Raw genomic sequence first — 16,466 nt, forward strand, 5'->3', positions numbered from 1 at the left:
ACTCGAGTCTTCAAAATTGAAATAAACATGAACGCATGATTGATACTCGTGATTCATCATTTCTATAGATTTCTTATTTTGCAAACATGTGTTCCTACTATTTATCATCCCGTTGTGGGAATATTTGGATTGTAACATCATACAGTCCGTATCGATTTGAGAGACATTTTGACTTTTACCAGGATATCCCAAATGATATAGGGAGCATACCACCTGTGATCTCACTGAATAATATATTACATCGTTGGAGGTTGTGTGAGGCATAACACTTCATCTGAGATATACTTGCCTGCCTGTTCTTTAAAGTCTTGCAAGCATGTTACGCAACGATTTAAGAATTGGTGGGCCACAAAGCATGGGGCCTATTTTGAGGATAATAGACACCATTTGGTGAGTAGTGTCATTCCTCTCCCATTGCAACCAAGACTACCCAAGAACCGAGGGAGCAACAAGGGTGGTAAGAAAATTCGTTTGGTTGAAGCAATGGCTCCTACCCTCGAGAAGGACGTGGCGGAGCATAAAGATGAGAGTGACAACAACAAAAGTGACCGTCATTGGAAAAGACCTTTGAAGAAAGCAAAGGTATCAGGTGATGACTCTTGCGGAAGGGGTTCAAGTGCTATGAGAATTCCTGATGTCCCACCATTGGTTTACATATTTTCCTTCTTTAATAATTTTCTTTTATTGTTTATCTTCTTTGTGAGTGATTTATCCATTGCTTATTTTTGCAATCTTTGGACGATCATCTTGAAGGGCTTATAGATGTAGGCAGTGATGAATCATTAATTGATCCTCATATGGCTAATACGACTATTGAGGAAGTTAGCATTTTGAAGACACCCGCTGCAAAACCAGTCAAAGTATCCTTACGTCCCTCCGCTCTTCTCGAGGAGATTCGTCGAGGCAAGATGAAAGTAGGTGGCAAAGACATCGAGAATCTTCCCTCTAGAGGAGGTGCCTATCCTATAGTGTCTTCAATGAAGGCTACATCCATGCATGCTCCTCTTAAGATTTCCGAGCCGCCTCTAGGCACCTCTATGAAACAGGCAGCAGAACACCCTAAGCCTTCGTAGTGGAATGGTGAAAGTGTAGTTTCAAATTTCTTTCAGAAAACAGCTATGTGCATGTGGGTGGATACTCAAGACAAGATCATGCGCACCCCTTTTGAATATATCCCAAGACTTAGGCTAGAAATATCAACAATTCTCTCAGGAATTGCAAAGATTCATGCAGACGACTTGACTCCTCTTGAAGAATACTTGAATAGTTACCTTAAGAGGGTAGACAGTTTCAACGATGTACAATCTTCATATTCTGCACAGTTGCTATCAACAGGTAAGACTCGTCAATTAGAGAAGAAGACTTCTGCCATTAAGGAAGCTTTAACTTTGATGGAACAACTATGAGGAGATGCTGAAGTTATTCATGAGAGGGTTGCATAACTATCTTTGAAAAAGAAGAAATTAGAGAGCAAACTTCAGAATATAAATACTGAGTTTGAACAACTGACGCTCTTATTTGGTGAGAAAAATGAGGTCATAAACAAGCAAGAGCTAACAGTTGCCAAGCTTCAGGACGAAGTCAACACTCTTGAAAGCACACCTACTATAACTGAAGAAGCCATAGAGGCTCTCTCTACAGTTCGCAAGAGTATGGAGGCTGTACGTGAAGAATTTAAAAACTTCAAGTGAAAGCTTTGATTTTTGCCCCCACTTTGCTTTTTTGTTTTTGTTTTTTTTTCAATCTTTGTAAAGGTTAGATGAATTTTTATTATTATTCAAATGTGATTGTCCATGAATTTTGTATTGCTTACATGTGAGATAACAATAAAACATGATTTTTTTTTTACATGTGACTAAACTTAAAGTGAACTTTAAGCTACCTACATATCCCTTTTTATAATATAGAGATCAAGCCATAACGTAGTTCAATTTCTTTTTTTTACCGAAACAAAATTAAGCATAAAGCTTTGAGAAATTTGCAGTTGATTGGGCCAATTTGTAATCAATCTTGACCAATGATTTTGTATGCTCCATTTGTGAAAACTTTTTTGACGATGTAGGGTCCGTCCCATTTAGGTGTGAATTTATTCTCCGTATGTCTCGTCGTGATAATGCTCTTCTTACTGCAAGTACTAACTCACCAACCTGAAATGATCGGGGCTTTACATGTTTGTCAAAAGCTTTGGATATTCACGCTTGATAACATTCGAGTGCTTGTTGAGCTTCTAGTCTCTTTTCATCAAGTGCTTCTAACTCTTGAAGGCGTAGTCTAACGTTGTCTTCAGTAGTTAGCCCTTCTTGAATTGTCATTCTCAATTATAGAATTTCTCTCTCTAGCGATAGTACTGCATCTACTCTGTAAACTAAAGAATAAGGTGTAACACACCAGTAGGAGTACGATGGGTAGTTCGATAGGTCCATAATGCTCCTCCAATCTTTTCTTGCCAATCTCTTTTTGTCTTAGAGACCACCTTCTTCAGAAGATTACACAGAGTTTTGTTGAAAGCTTCTGGCAATCCATTTGCTGCAACATTGTACATAGAAGACTTGTACTGTTTGAAGTTAAACTTTTCGCACAACTTATCCATTAGAGTGTTAGAAAATAGTCTTCCATTATTAGTCACGATGCGATGAGGAATACCATGCGGTAAATGATGTGTGTTCGAACAAAATTCACGATGTTTTCCTTTTTTGCTTCTCTTAATGGTACAACTTCAGCCCATCTAGAAAAATAATCGATTCCCGCAAGAATGTAAGAATGACCAGCCGATGACTTGGGCGTGATCGATCTAACCAAGTCGAGTCCCCAAGCTTCAAAAGGCCATGAGGCTATTGTTGGATGAAGAAGCTCTGGTGGTTGATGTCTAAAATTTACATGGAATTGACACACTTCATAATGTTTGCATAATACATCGAGTCATGGATGATAGTGGGCCAATAGTAATCCATTCTTTTCAACTGATGCTGAAGTTTTGGACCAGACTGGTGAGCACCACATATACCTGAATGTGCTTTTTCTAGAGCCTTTGTTGATTCCTCTTTTTCCAGAAACCACAAAAGAAGACCCTCGTATGAGCATCGATAAAGTGTGTCGTTGTAATAAATAAATCGTGCAACTCTTTTTCGTATCTCAGCTCGATGTTGAAGCTCGGTGGGAAGTTTTTCATGCTCCAGATAGTCTATAATGGGTTGACGCCAATCTTGTTCATCAATTGCATAAACAGATATCACTTCGTATCAAGAGAAATATAATTCATGAAATTGAACTTTGATATATCAATACAATCTCTAGTATTTACTCATTTGATGCTTTCTCTCAAATACAAGTTAAAACTTAGAACTTCTTGGTTTTCGTTCTTCAAGATATTGTAAATGCAAGTTGATCTGAACTGCGATCTTCTGGAACCCAAGGAAAGTTTAATCTCCAAGTCTTCAGTCTTTCAAAAGATGTTGATCTCGAGGTTGATACGAACTTGCACGTCTTGGGAGCTTATAGAAGTTTGAATATTCAATTCTTCAGAGCTTCAGTACTTCAGAGCTTCAATTCTTCCTTCAATCCAAAGACCACCAAAATGAATGACAATCGTCTCTATTTATAGAGAAATTTCATGGGCTGGTGGGCTTGGACTTGGGCCCATTTGCTTCTTGGACTTGGGCTTGGCCCTCATTTGTTTGTTGGGCTTAGGCCCGTTTGCTCATTAAATTTAGGCTTGAGCCTATTTGTTTGTTGGGCTTGGGCTTGTGCCCATTTGTTGGTTGGACCACAATATTTGCTGTGATGATGTGGTGGAATTTAATTGGCCAAAATTTCATTCTCAACATGTATACTTCAAATTACAGGTAGTAGTAGTAATAATAATAAATGAATAGGTATATTGTTCAATAGTGTTTTTATTTTTTATTTTTAACTTTGAGAATGACAACGAAATAGCAAATGCCAACTATTTAAGAGTGGCTATGATCATTCTATACCTCGTCTCATCTGTCTTAATTTATTTAGGAAAATAATTACACCGATTTTAGTTATGACAAATATAAGAATAATTATATATATACACATGCACCAATTAGAATAAACAAAACCAATAAGAAAAGTGATTATTTAAAGTTTATAAATAATATACTTTGATCACAACATGGATTATATACTTGACAATATTTCATAAAGTTGATTAATCAGAAAGTTGAACAAAGCAGTTGAGTAGAGATAATTAAATTTATGATATAAACAAAAAAAAATTAAATTTTTATTAGGATGGTTATTAGACGGGACAATTGAAAAAATTGGTGGTTTTTTTAAAAAAATTGAGAAAAATTGGTGTTTTCAAAACTACTTAGGTAAAAGAGGTGTATTTTTTTGGCATTTTGTGGAGTGGGTCTCACTATCTATAAATTATTATTATTATTATTATTATTATTATATATTATTCATTATACATTAACATGTCATATGTCCATATATCTCTTTTATTTGTCACCTCATGCTTCATCTCCACGCCTCGCACTATCACTTTATGCATACACCCACATAGTTATGGTATCAGAGCCAATTATCAATAGAGGAAATAGTGTACTAGTTCTTTTAATTTTACATTCATGAAGTGATAGTGCGAGGAGTGGAGATGAAGCATGAGGTGAGAAATAAAAGAGATATATGGACATGTGACATGTTTATGATAACTTGAGGAGATTGCATGGTTGACATAAAAGTGAGAATTGTCAAGCTATGGAAAAGTGGATGTGAAGTATGTAATTAAATATTTGTTATGGAAGGTTATAGAAAAGAATATATATGATTTAATAATAAAAGATAATTAAATTATTAGGAAAAATATAAAGTGGATTTGAAATATTAAAAACTTACTTGGAAATAGAAGATTGAAAAGCCGTAGTGTAGGGAGAATTTCAGAGAATTTATTTAAAATAGCACAGTAAAGATATCCCTAAATTTCCTAGACTCCCTTTTATATACATGATAGGAATTCGGAGTTGATTACATACTCTATTTTACATGACACGTTTACTTTCTCAGAACACACATCTCTATTTTACAAGACACACGTAGACACACTCTGAAACTAAAATTACATGACACGTTTATTATTTTGTACAAGACACGATGCATGCTTTAAAGTAAAATTATCTCTTCATAGAGATTTAATTTTTGTCTTCAGATTTTGTCTTGATCGACATGTTTTGTCTGAGTATGAATATGATTAAAGAAGTTGGCAAAATCATCTTGATCTTCGTCTTCATGAATATTAGAGGTGCTCTCTTCTTGACTCGTGGTGAATGGAGATGAAATATGCTTAATAATATTATTGAGTTCGTCTTCATTTGTAACTTAAGCCATGACGGCCATTAACTTTGCCTTATGGGACAAAAATTCATGGTTCTTTTGCAAATTTGGCTTCATATTATGATGATATATGGAAAACTATTTTTCCACTACATTTTTTGAGACGACAATTGTGTTGAATTTTTCCCACCATTTAATACGATATGTGCGGAAAAGGCAGGAGGTGCCGTTGGTTTCTGTGATGGAGTAATTCCAACAAAAAATTCAGGCAATATGAAAATAATTGAAAAATCGTAGGATTTGATCAAAAGCATTTGGAAAAATATTGTTGGAAAAGAACTTGAAACTTTCTAAAATTTGGTATGGTAGAATAGCTTCATTTAGGCCAAAAATATCCCACCGATCATTAAACCATAATGGAAAATTTTGTATACAAGTTTTGTCAAACATAATGAACCAAGAATGATTAAAATTATTTAGCCAAAATACATTGTACCAGACTTGTTGGTAATCAATATATGAATAGTTTTGAGGAAGGAATTGATGTTAAAAAAAAAAATCAGTGTAAATACTTTGATTCCATTTGGTTGGAGTTAGGACTCCCAAAATTTTGATTTTTGAAAAAGCTATTTTGGTAGGGTCTTCTTTATTTCTGGTGTGGGTTATTTTAATTGAATCGGTTTCCACCCTAATATATTCATAGAATAGACGAATTTTACGAGGATGGTTTGGAATAAAATGAAAATTTGATGAAAATGTTTTTTGGATCGTTTCTAATATGAAATTTTCCAAATATTCAGGTTCTAGGATTGTGATAAAAGAAGTTTGGGGTTTATTGTGGGAAGATGAAGTATGGTAATATATTGTTCTTGATGGAATAATTTCAGAGTTTTGGGAATTTGGTTTAGTGATAGCTTGAGCATACATAGTGGAAGGAGTAGATGACTTATCTGTTTTGATTGTAGAGGGATTAATTGTTATCGTACAAGGTCTTGAAGGGATGGAAGATCCCAAAAGCTTTATCGGAGAAGGGTTGATAATTAAGGTAGAAGGCTTTAAAGGGATGGAAGATCCCAAATTTTGAAACTTGTTGGATAATGGTAATTGTTGAGGTTTTTTCCCTTTTTGATCCTCCATTGATTGTGAGGATTCCGCTTGTGTAAATTGATATGCTTAGGAGTAAGAAGATTTAGTTTGAGGGAGAGTTGCTTGTTGTTTTTTCTCATTCTCATCCTTTTCTTTTCTTTCTCCTTTTATGGTTCTTTATTTTTCTTCTCACTATCTTTCTATCTTTTTCTTTGTAGGAATTCTCTAGTGAGATAATCAGGAAGAGAATTAGTACAACCTTTTATAGCCTCAATTTTGAAATCAAAACAAGAAAGTATTGCTTGCCATTGGCAAAAATTTGTCTAGAAACTAAGTTTTTAACATCCTTTTGTAAAACATTTGTTGCTGCTTTGCAATCAACACGTATTAAAAAGCTTTTGTTTATCAAATCGCTTTGAAATTTGTTTGTGCATAAAACAATTGATAACATTTCTTTTTTTAACAATTAAATAATTTTTTTGAGCTCCGAGCCAAATACCCGAATGATCCCTAACTAATTGCTCTTGACTATTGATGGATTGTTTGAGAATGCCACCATTTCCTATATCTGATGCATCTGTTTCAACAATAAGTGGTGCATGTGGATTGATAATGGATAAACAAAGAAGACTTTTGACAAGGCTTTTTATGGTTTTAGTAATGCATGTAGGCTCATGAGTCCATGGAGGAGGTATTTTTCTAAGTCGTTGATACAGTGGTTCACAAGTTCGTCTCAGATTTGGAATAAAATCTGTAATGTAATTTAAACATCCTAGAAATCTTTGCAATTGATTTTTATTAGTGATTTCATTGGAGAATTTGTTAGCAAATTTGATTGATCTTTGAATTGATTTTATTTTTCCTTGGAAGATGTCGTAGCCTAAAAATCTAATTTTTTGTTGAAATAATTTTATTTTGGATAAAGTGACGACCAAACCATTTTGTTTAATTATCTTGTGAAAAATTCTTAAATGTTTAAAGTGTTGTTCTATGGACTGAGAAAATATTAAGACATCATCAATGTAAACAATTGTAAATTCTTGGTATGGATTAAAAATATCATTCATTATATTTTGGAATTCAGAGGGGGCATTTTTTTAGACCAAATGGCATTACATTCCATTTATATTGTTCGAATGGAACATTAAATGTTGATTTTATATCAAATTTTGAGAAAAGTAAGACATTTTGTATTCGATTTATTAAATCCTTTTTGTTGGGTATAGGATAACGAATCTATTCTAAAACATAATTTGGAGGTTTATAGTTGATTACAAGGCGAGGTACTCCTCGTTCAATTTCTGCTTGATTATTGACATAAAAAGCGGCGCAACTCCAAGGTGATTTACTTGGTCTTGTAAGTCTCTTTTCTAGAAGTTTTTGGATTTCTTTATGACAATATTCTAATAACTCAACATTCATTTGTATGGGTCTAGCTTTAGTAGGAATTTTTTATTCATGAAAGTTTTTATGTAAGGTAAGTTAACAATATGTTGTTTTTGTTCACAAAAGGCATTGAGAATAGATGCACAAATATCCTTTTCAATTAATTCTTGAAACTGATTAATTTGATTTTGAATATACGAATTTTTTAATTGTTGTTCAATTCTTTTATGGCTTATTTCTTCCTTTAAAAATTGTATTTGTTGTGTTTTTCTGTGGATAGAATTAATAGCTTCATAGCGATCGAAGAATTTTGAATAGAATGTATTGTTTTAGTAGATATAGGGTTTACGAAATTAAAAATAATTTCTTGATCTAAGAATTTTGAGACTATTTATTTTTCATTATTGAGAAAGGGTATAGTTGGAAAAGAAAAGGGGTTCCTAGAATTATTTATTTGTCTAAATCTTTTACAAAAATAAATGTATTTTTAAAGCAATAACCTTGGTTACAAATGTGTGCATTTGATAATTTATAGCGAATTTTTAACCTTTGACCATGAGCACCATGTAATTTTTTTTTTTTTTGATGTTTTTTCAAAATATTTGGTAGGTATGAGTCCTTCTCGTATGCAATTTTGATCGGCTCCCAAATCAATCAAAACTTTTGAAGTCACTTGATATTCCTTGTCAATAACAAGATTAATGACTGAATACTATTTTTGTAATTGAACCTTGTTGACGAAATTAATAAAGGAATCATGGAGAATATTTCCAGGGTGATCTTTAGAAGTGGAAGGTTGATCAATTATTTGTTGGGTTTGGAGGGAGAGAAGTTCAAATCTAATTTGAGAATTTTCTTTTTTTTGATGTTAGTAATTTCTTCTCTTATTGTATTTATTTCTTTTTGAAGGTCTGAAATTGTAACTAGTTTTGTTTTGAGTTCAAACCGAGAAAATATATCATTAAGGTTGTAGTATTGAATATTTTCTTGTTTAGGTTCTTGTATAATTAGGTTCTTCAGTTTCTAAAAGTATTTCTTTTTGGTTTCTAAATCCTCAATTTGACTAGTGGCCTAAAAAAGAATCTCTTGATTTCTTGAAATGTCATTTATGCCCTTATTGCATGTACAAATTTCTATTTGATTGTCACTAGAATAAAAAGACTTTTCAGAGTCGGTATTATAAGAATTTCCTTGAATTTAAAAAAATTGGTCACAAAAAGATCCTTCACTTTGATCGGAAGATGATGAAGCATCTGAAGGGTTTAGTAAATTTAGTAATTGAATTTTCAAATCTTCCTCTATTTCCAAATTATTAAGTTTTCCTTTTATTGGACGGTTAGGGGTTATATGTCCTTTTTGCCTACATTTGTAATAGATAATTTCTTTTCGTTTTTTAGTGGGTCTGTTACTTTTATATTTCTTTTTTGGTTTATAATTTTGTTTATTCTGATTGTTTTGATAATAACTTTGATTCCTATAAGGTTTCCTTCGTAAGAAGTTTCTCTTATATTTCTTCGATTGCTTTAGTGTTGAAGGAGCTTGTATTTTTTCATAACCGTATTGGACATAAAAGGATCCAAGTTCTTGTCGTTGCTTGTGGAATTCATTTTCTATTTTTGCTTTTAATTTGAGATCCGTGCATAAAGTTAATCCTTCATTATTTATAAAGTTAATTAATCCACCGTAAATTAAATTATCGAATGAGATTGTTCCTTGAAAGGTTTGTCTAGCGTACCTTTTCCGTGAATAATTTTAGTAATCCCGAAAGGAATTTCTCTTTCCAATATTGATTATTGCAATCTGTTCTGGTAAAAACTTTACTGGGGAAAACATCTTTGTACCATCGAAAATCTTGAAGTTTTGGACAGGTAGGATTTGAAAGGCTCTCAGAACTTCGTCTTGGAATTAAACGAGTTCTCCTATAAAGTTTTTCATAATAGTGTAGATTAAGGTTGCTATAACATCTTGGGTTTGATTGATGCCCGTACCACTTTGTTCAACTTTAACAGTGGTCAGAGTTCGTGCTTTGTCACTTGTGGGTACACAATTATCCCACCATTCTTTTAGATTTTCGGTAAATCCCGATATGAGAATCTGGACAATTTGATGGTCTGAATTTTGGTGTATTTTATAGGCAGTGGTTGCTAAAGTCATTTCATGCATTAAATTTAAAATTTGATGTGCGGTCATTCCATCTATGTTCCATTCATAGATGCCATTTTCTGTATATTGGGCTTGAGTTAATTGGTTCCTTTCTTCGTATTGCATATCAGGAAAGGAAGGTCAAGAATAATAATTTTTTAGTTTTGGATATCTATGATTTGTTATTTTTTGAATAGTAAGATTTTGGAATTGTTCTTCAAGATTGTTATCCTCGAAATTAGGATTTTCAATAGGGGTTTCATTGATAGTATTGATTTTTTGACGTGGATGGGTTGTTAGAAGTATTTAGATTTAAGTGTTGTAATTGGAGATTAATCTTGTCCAAAATACTATTAGATTCTTTACTTGAGAAATTAATTAATTTTAAATTTATCAGAAAACTCAAAAGGTTTGAATAAAGGTTTTGTTTTATCTATAGGTTGAGGTTATGATTTAATAAGATAACGATGAGGTTCAAGTTTAGACTTTATTCTTTCTACTTGGTTGGATATTGTATGTAAAATTTTATTTGAATTATTATCTTGTAGTTGTATGTTTTTTATATCTTTTAAAGTTGGTGGTTTTGTTTCAATTTAAGGGGAATCTATCATTTTGAAAGGAGAAGCTATAACTTCTTGATCTTTGCTACTTCGGAACTTGATTTCTTCTAAAGGGGATGTGAAGAAGTTATTTGTCTTTTTGAATTTGTAGGTTTTCGAAGTAGGTAAAGATGAATTTGTATTAATAGTTTGATGCATTAGAAATGTAAGATTTTGATAAAAGGTCCTATGCTTTATCCATTGGAAGAAATATATATTTGCTTTTAATTTTTCCATTTCTATAGTTTTGTAATATTAATTCTTCACGTATTTCATTTTGTTCAATTTTGTTAAAGGATTCAAAAAATTTATTTCTTAAAAGTTTATTATTATTTAACAAAAAATCATTATCTAGATCTATTTTATTTATTGAAAAAGGTTTAGAGATAACATTTAAATGACTAATATTTTGCATATCGGAACGAGTTGGAGATAAGGTTGGGTCTTTTTCCTTTGTATAAAAAGGTTGAGGTATTATACTATCAAATTGTACTCCTTGAAGGTTCAAAGAATTACTTGAACTAGCGGGTTCATAGGTAGAAAATCTAGGAAGTTCTAATCTTGCGGATTGAGATTGGAATTGTATTTCTACACTTTCATCCTCATTTTCAATAATTTGAGTTAATTTTGGATTTTCAATTGATGGTTTAAACGCATCTTCTAGAATCCATCTAGGATTATGAGTAATTTGATTCCAAGATAACATTTTTGGAGGGAAGGTATTTGAATATTTTGTATTGGCTTGCATGAGAAGAGTTTGGTCTTTGGGAGAGGTTCTTAAGTACTTTAGGAGATAAATTGGTATGCATCAATTTATAATGTATTCGAAAAATCCCTACGATGGATTTGGTTTGTGGTTCCTAAAATCCATATGTAGGATTTTAATATCAAGCATTAAAGAACGAATTATATTTGGATCACTTAAAGAGACAAGTAAAATTTGGATAACAGTTAATGTACGACACTGGTTCTTTTTCAAGATTTGATTCAACTATTGAAAGTACAGAGGTTGGAAAGTTTCTATGTCTTTTATCTCGTAAAATTAAAAGCATAGGAGTATCTAACACAATCCTGTATAGAGGTTTTATAGCAACTTGAACTAAGCCCATGTGAAGAAACTTGTATTTTTCTTGATGTTGAAGAATTGATTGTTTAGAAAATAAAGAAAGAGTTTTAGAAAGTTTATTTATTGGAACTAAATGTTCTGCAATTTTGATTCAATAATCTTGAACAAAATCAAATTTTCCTATTTCATATATAGTTTCAACATCTAATTTTGGTATGGTATAATTATGGAGACTTTTTTCTATACTTGTTATTTGAAGTTATTGACTATTAATTATAGAAGACTGAGAATCATGAGAATAATCATCTGTTGTTTTTGTAGTTTTGGCTATATGGGTATTAGAGAGTATTTTTTCAATTAATTTAGGCATTAATAAAGTTTAAGAGTTTTATCTTAATAAGATTCTAATTTTCTAGTGCGAGAATAACCAATAATGCTAAAATTCTACAACACTCGAACACCAAGCTTACCAACGATCTTACGATTGCACTATCGGGAAGACAAGGTTTACCAAAGTGCTATTCAATAGAAATTATTAAGCACTACTTGATTATTATCACAAAAGATACTTAGAATATTATTAAGACAAAACTAATTCACCTTAACGTAAAATTAAAAGAACTAATACACTATTTTATCTATTGATAATTGGCTCTGATACTATTACTGTGTGGGTGTGCATGAAGTGATAGTACGAGTTGTGGAGATAAAGCATGAGGTGATAAATAAAAGAAATATATAGACATGTGGCATGTTAACATGTAATGAATAAAAAAACAATAACAATAACAATTTGATAAGTTTGTAAACTAATTATTGTATTGAATATGTTTTCATATTTTCAATTTTATGTTTAATAAATTTTCTATTTTTTTAAAAATGATCACATCTCATCGATTTTTGTATCTAATAAATGTGTAAACTAGTTTTATTAGAGATGAATCTCAAATTTATATCCAATAATATATGTATATGGGTGTACATATATCTATATTAATATTGTTGGATCGGTATGGCAACCCTAGAGGGGGGTGAATAGGGTTTAAATAAACTTTTTGACAAATAAAAAGTAAAATCAACTAATTAGATATTTTCTAAAATTTAAATAAAGAACTTTGTAAACTTTGTTAAATAACAAGATTGATAAAAAGATATGAATGGAAGTATGCAATCAAACTCAACCAATAATAATATGTAACTAAAATTAAATTAAAAAATAATTAGAAAAGAGTTAGAGAAGAAGACACCGTAATTTTATAGTGGTTCGGTTAAACTCAACCTACATCCACTTTCCCAAGCACCCCTTGGGATTTTGATTGAAAATCTTCTTTGGACTCTTTCCACGGATTTGAGCCGAACCGATTCTTGCTCCTTTTTCGGGTTCAAGAGCAAACCCGATCCTTTCCACGGGTTAGGATCCAACCGTTACAATATGATGAAATTTTTAAATCACACAAAAGAAAACTCTCTAAAAGAGTGAGTATACAATTTGAAGCTCACAAATTTAATCCTCACAATACAATAAGAAGCTCTCAAGAATAAGATGAAAAGAATAAAAATTGGAAGCTTTAGAGAGAATAACAATGTTGGCTTTTTGCTTGAGGATTGTAAAGATGTGGTGATCTTGTGTAAATGTGAAGTATTTAAAAAGAGAGGAAAGATAAATTCAAAATCATTTGGGTCATTAGATATAAGTAAAAGAAAAATGAATGGTTGAGATTTAAACTTAATTAGCCGTTAGACACAATACAAATAATAATATAATAATATGTCTTTTCAAAATATTTTGTTTAAAAAGAAATCAATAAAGCAACTTCACCCTCTTTTAAAAAAACTAGCCGTTAGACACAAGAAATAATAATAATATTAAAATCATTTTTCTTTTAAATTCATTTTCTTTATAAAAGCCAATAAAACATAACAAAAAGCCACATTTGTTACTCCTTCATTGCTCCAAGTGGCTTTCTCTAATTGGTTCAAATTGAATGCTTGGTCGCCACGTCACCATCTCGGGTATTTTTTCGTTAAGCTTCTTTTAGCAATATTTTCTTCATTTGAACTTCGATTTGGGTGATTCAAGAGGCGTTAGAATCATTTTTCCAAGCTCTACGATATGGTCTATTCAAATTAATAAAATTATCAATAAAAAAAATCAGATTTGTTATCATCAAAACATAAATCAATTGAATAATTAAAATAAATTAATTTGAGATTAAGGGCCAAAAAGCCAACAAATATTAGCAAAGTTTGGATGAGTTAAATAGTCTTAATTATTAGACAACAAAATATTCAACCTTTTATAAAGTTTTAGAACTAATTTGGCTAAGAAATTTCCAAAATGAAGTGATATATATAAAATTAGAATAGATGATTATAAAGGAAGTGCTAAATATATTATATGTTTAGGGTATTTTATAGTGTGTGGGTGAAGTTGATGTTAATTACATGATATTATATAACAAATCATTAATAATTTCAATATTCTCTGCCTTTTAATAACGATCCATTTCTATAAATACTCAAAATTAAAATTAATTAAACTACCAACAAAATATATTTACTTACTCCTTCTTAACCATTATATTAGAAGAGATTTGCAATTAACACAACTTCTCTAATAATAATAATAATTAAACTCATTAACTCAATAGATTCATATTTCGTTATTTAGTTATTTGAATAATAATTATGTATTTAAGATTATTTGACCAACAAAAAAGTGTTTCCAATTAACTATAAATACCCATTTTTAATTTTTGGTAAAAGATGTTAGTTTGGGGAATCATATATTTTTCTAAATTAAACAATAATTATGATTTTGATTTTGAATCTCTTATAGGATAAAAATGCACACTCTATGTATTTCACCAACTTTCTTATGTCCTGTACATTTCTTCCATTTTCTTTTGCAGGGAGATAATTACTAATTATTCCTTTTGATAGTAATTCCACATTAACATGACAAATTCATAATTATACGTCTTTTTATTTCTTAAATTAATTTAGGACTTTGACAATGACTAACAATGGTAATATAGAATGAGTAAGGACATAATATGTGTATATATTAGCCTTACAAAATATTTTGCTATATATGCATGTAAAAATAATCTCACGATTTTCTCAATTAGCTAACTAATTAATAATTAAATATAGCAGTATCAATTAATTAGAAACAATCAATTAGATTGGTGTCCAAACTTCTTTAATTAAATAAAACAGGATGTTTTAATGACTAATTTAATTTTTTTTTTTTATATTTTTGTATCTTGAATTTGTATCATCATTAAGTTAAGCATTGGAGTTGTAAGGTGAGAAAAGGAGACAAGAAGTTGGTTATATATTCAAAATAATTTCTTAATTATTTGTGTTATATATCTATAAACAATCATTTATCAACTACTAAAAATACATAAATGGATCTTAGTTGGAGTTACAATTTCATAAAAGGAATTATTGTTGATATTGATCAAAAAGAAAACAAAATTAAATCCCATCTCTTCTCTTCTTTTGCCCCTTCATCTCATTTCTTCTTCTCCACCTTGAAAGAAAAATGAAAAATTTGAAAGTAGAGACAATTATTTTGTTGTTCTTTTTCAATCTCCTCCTATACATCCAATCTTTCACTTTCAATGCAACGGTGTCTTTAGATGGTTCCATAGATCATTTTAAGACTATTACTGATGCAATTGCATCAGTCCCAAATAACTTAAACACACGATTTTATATTCATGTAACTCCTGGTACTTACCATGAGTGTCTTCAAATCCCACCAACCAAGACCTTCATCGCTTTGATCGGCGATAATGCACTCACCACCATTATTGTTGATGATAGAAGTAATGCTCGTGGATTCAAGACAATTGACTCTGCAACTCTTAGTGAGTGTCATTCAATTTCTTTTTTTATTATGCCTTTTCACAAATACATACTACTTTACTAACCATTTTTCTTTCACGCAGCGGTTAATGGTAATAATTTTCTTGCACAATCATTGACATTTAAGAACTCCGCTGGTCCTCAAAATGGCCAAGCAGTGGCAGTTCTTGACGAAGCTCACTTCACTACGTACTACAAGTGCAGGTTCTTAGGTTTTCAAGACACTTTGTACGTCAGAGGGAAACCTCAATTCTTCAAAGAGTGTGATATCTATGGCAGTGTCGACTTTATTTTTGGAGATGGCTTAGTTATGTTTCAAGATTGTAACATCTATGCCCGAGAACCAAACAGGTCTATCACAATCACTGCTCAATCAAAAAAACAATTACACGAAGAAAGCGGCTTTTCATTTCAAAATTGTACTATCACTATTTCTTCGGAGATAGCAGCCAACAAAGCCGACGTCAAGATCTATCTTGGCCGACCGTGGAGACAATATTCACAGGTTGTGTTCATGGAGTCATTTCTTGATAAGGAGGTGATGCCTAAAGGATGGTTAAAGTGGTCAGGGGTACCGTTGAACAATTTGTTTTACGGAGAGTTTAATAACCGTGGTCCTGGGGCAGATGTTTCTAAAAGAATTCACTGTACTGGGTTTCATGTGTTAGATAAGCAGTCAGCCAATCAATTTACTATAAACTTTGTTAATGGATCTGACTGGTTACCTGAAACTGGTGTTCCATTTAGAAGTGGACTTTTTTCTGAATGATAATTACGATTTTTTTTAATAGATTAATGTCACAAATCTTTCTTTGTTTTAGGAGTAATATATATAATAATACTTGTTCCTGAAAAATTAATAATAATAATAAAACATACCTTTTATAATAGCAACTTTTTAGTGCATCAAACATCTCATCTCTCTTGTAGGATGGAACATGGTGATTAAGATATCTATACAATTCCATATTCATGTATTGCTCTCAGCACTAGGACCAATAATGTAC

General features: G+C 31.3%; 1 protein-coding gene across 1 annotated transcript; it reads left to right on the top strand.

Annotated features, from left to right (window-relative positions):
* The first annotated feature begins 1,118 nt into the window (after positions 1-1,118).
* LOC101212951 (probable pectinesterase 56) lies at positions 1,119-16,228 on the top strand. The gene is made up of 4 exons (XM_031885427.1): positions 1,119-1,335; positions 2,063-2,131; positions 15,231-15,461; positions 15,543-16,228. Exons 1-4 carry the CDS (start codon positions 1,119-1,121, stop codon positions 16,226-16,228), a joined length of 1,203 nt encoding a protein of 400 aa, XP_031741287.1.
* Positions 16,229-16,466: the final 238 nt, after the last annotated feature.

The sequence above is a fragment of the Cucumis sativus genome, chromosome 5 (genome assembly GCF_000004075.3).
Source record: "Cucumis sativus cultivar 9930 chromosome 5, Cucumber_9930_V3, whole genome shotgun sequence".
Taxonomy (NCBI): domain Eukaryota; kingdom Viridiplantae; phylum Streptophyta; class Magnoliopsida; order Cucurbitales; family Cucurbitaceae; genus Cucumis; species Cucumis sativus.

Coding starts and splice junctions, on each gene's coding strand:
- LOC101212951 (XM_031885427.1), top strand. CDS start 1,119: ATGTGCATGTGGGTGGATACTCAAGACAAGATCATGCGCACCCCTTTT. Junction 1,336..2,062: donor TGCACAGTTGCTATCAACAG/GTAAGACTCGTC, acceptor TTGACGATGTAG/GGTCCGTCCCATTTAGGTGT. Junction 2,132..15,230: donor TAATGCTCTTCTTACTGCAA/GTACTAACTCAC, acceptor CGGTGTCTTTAG/ATGGTTCCATAGATCATTTT.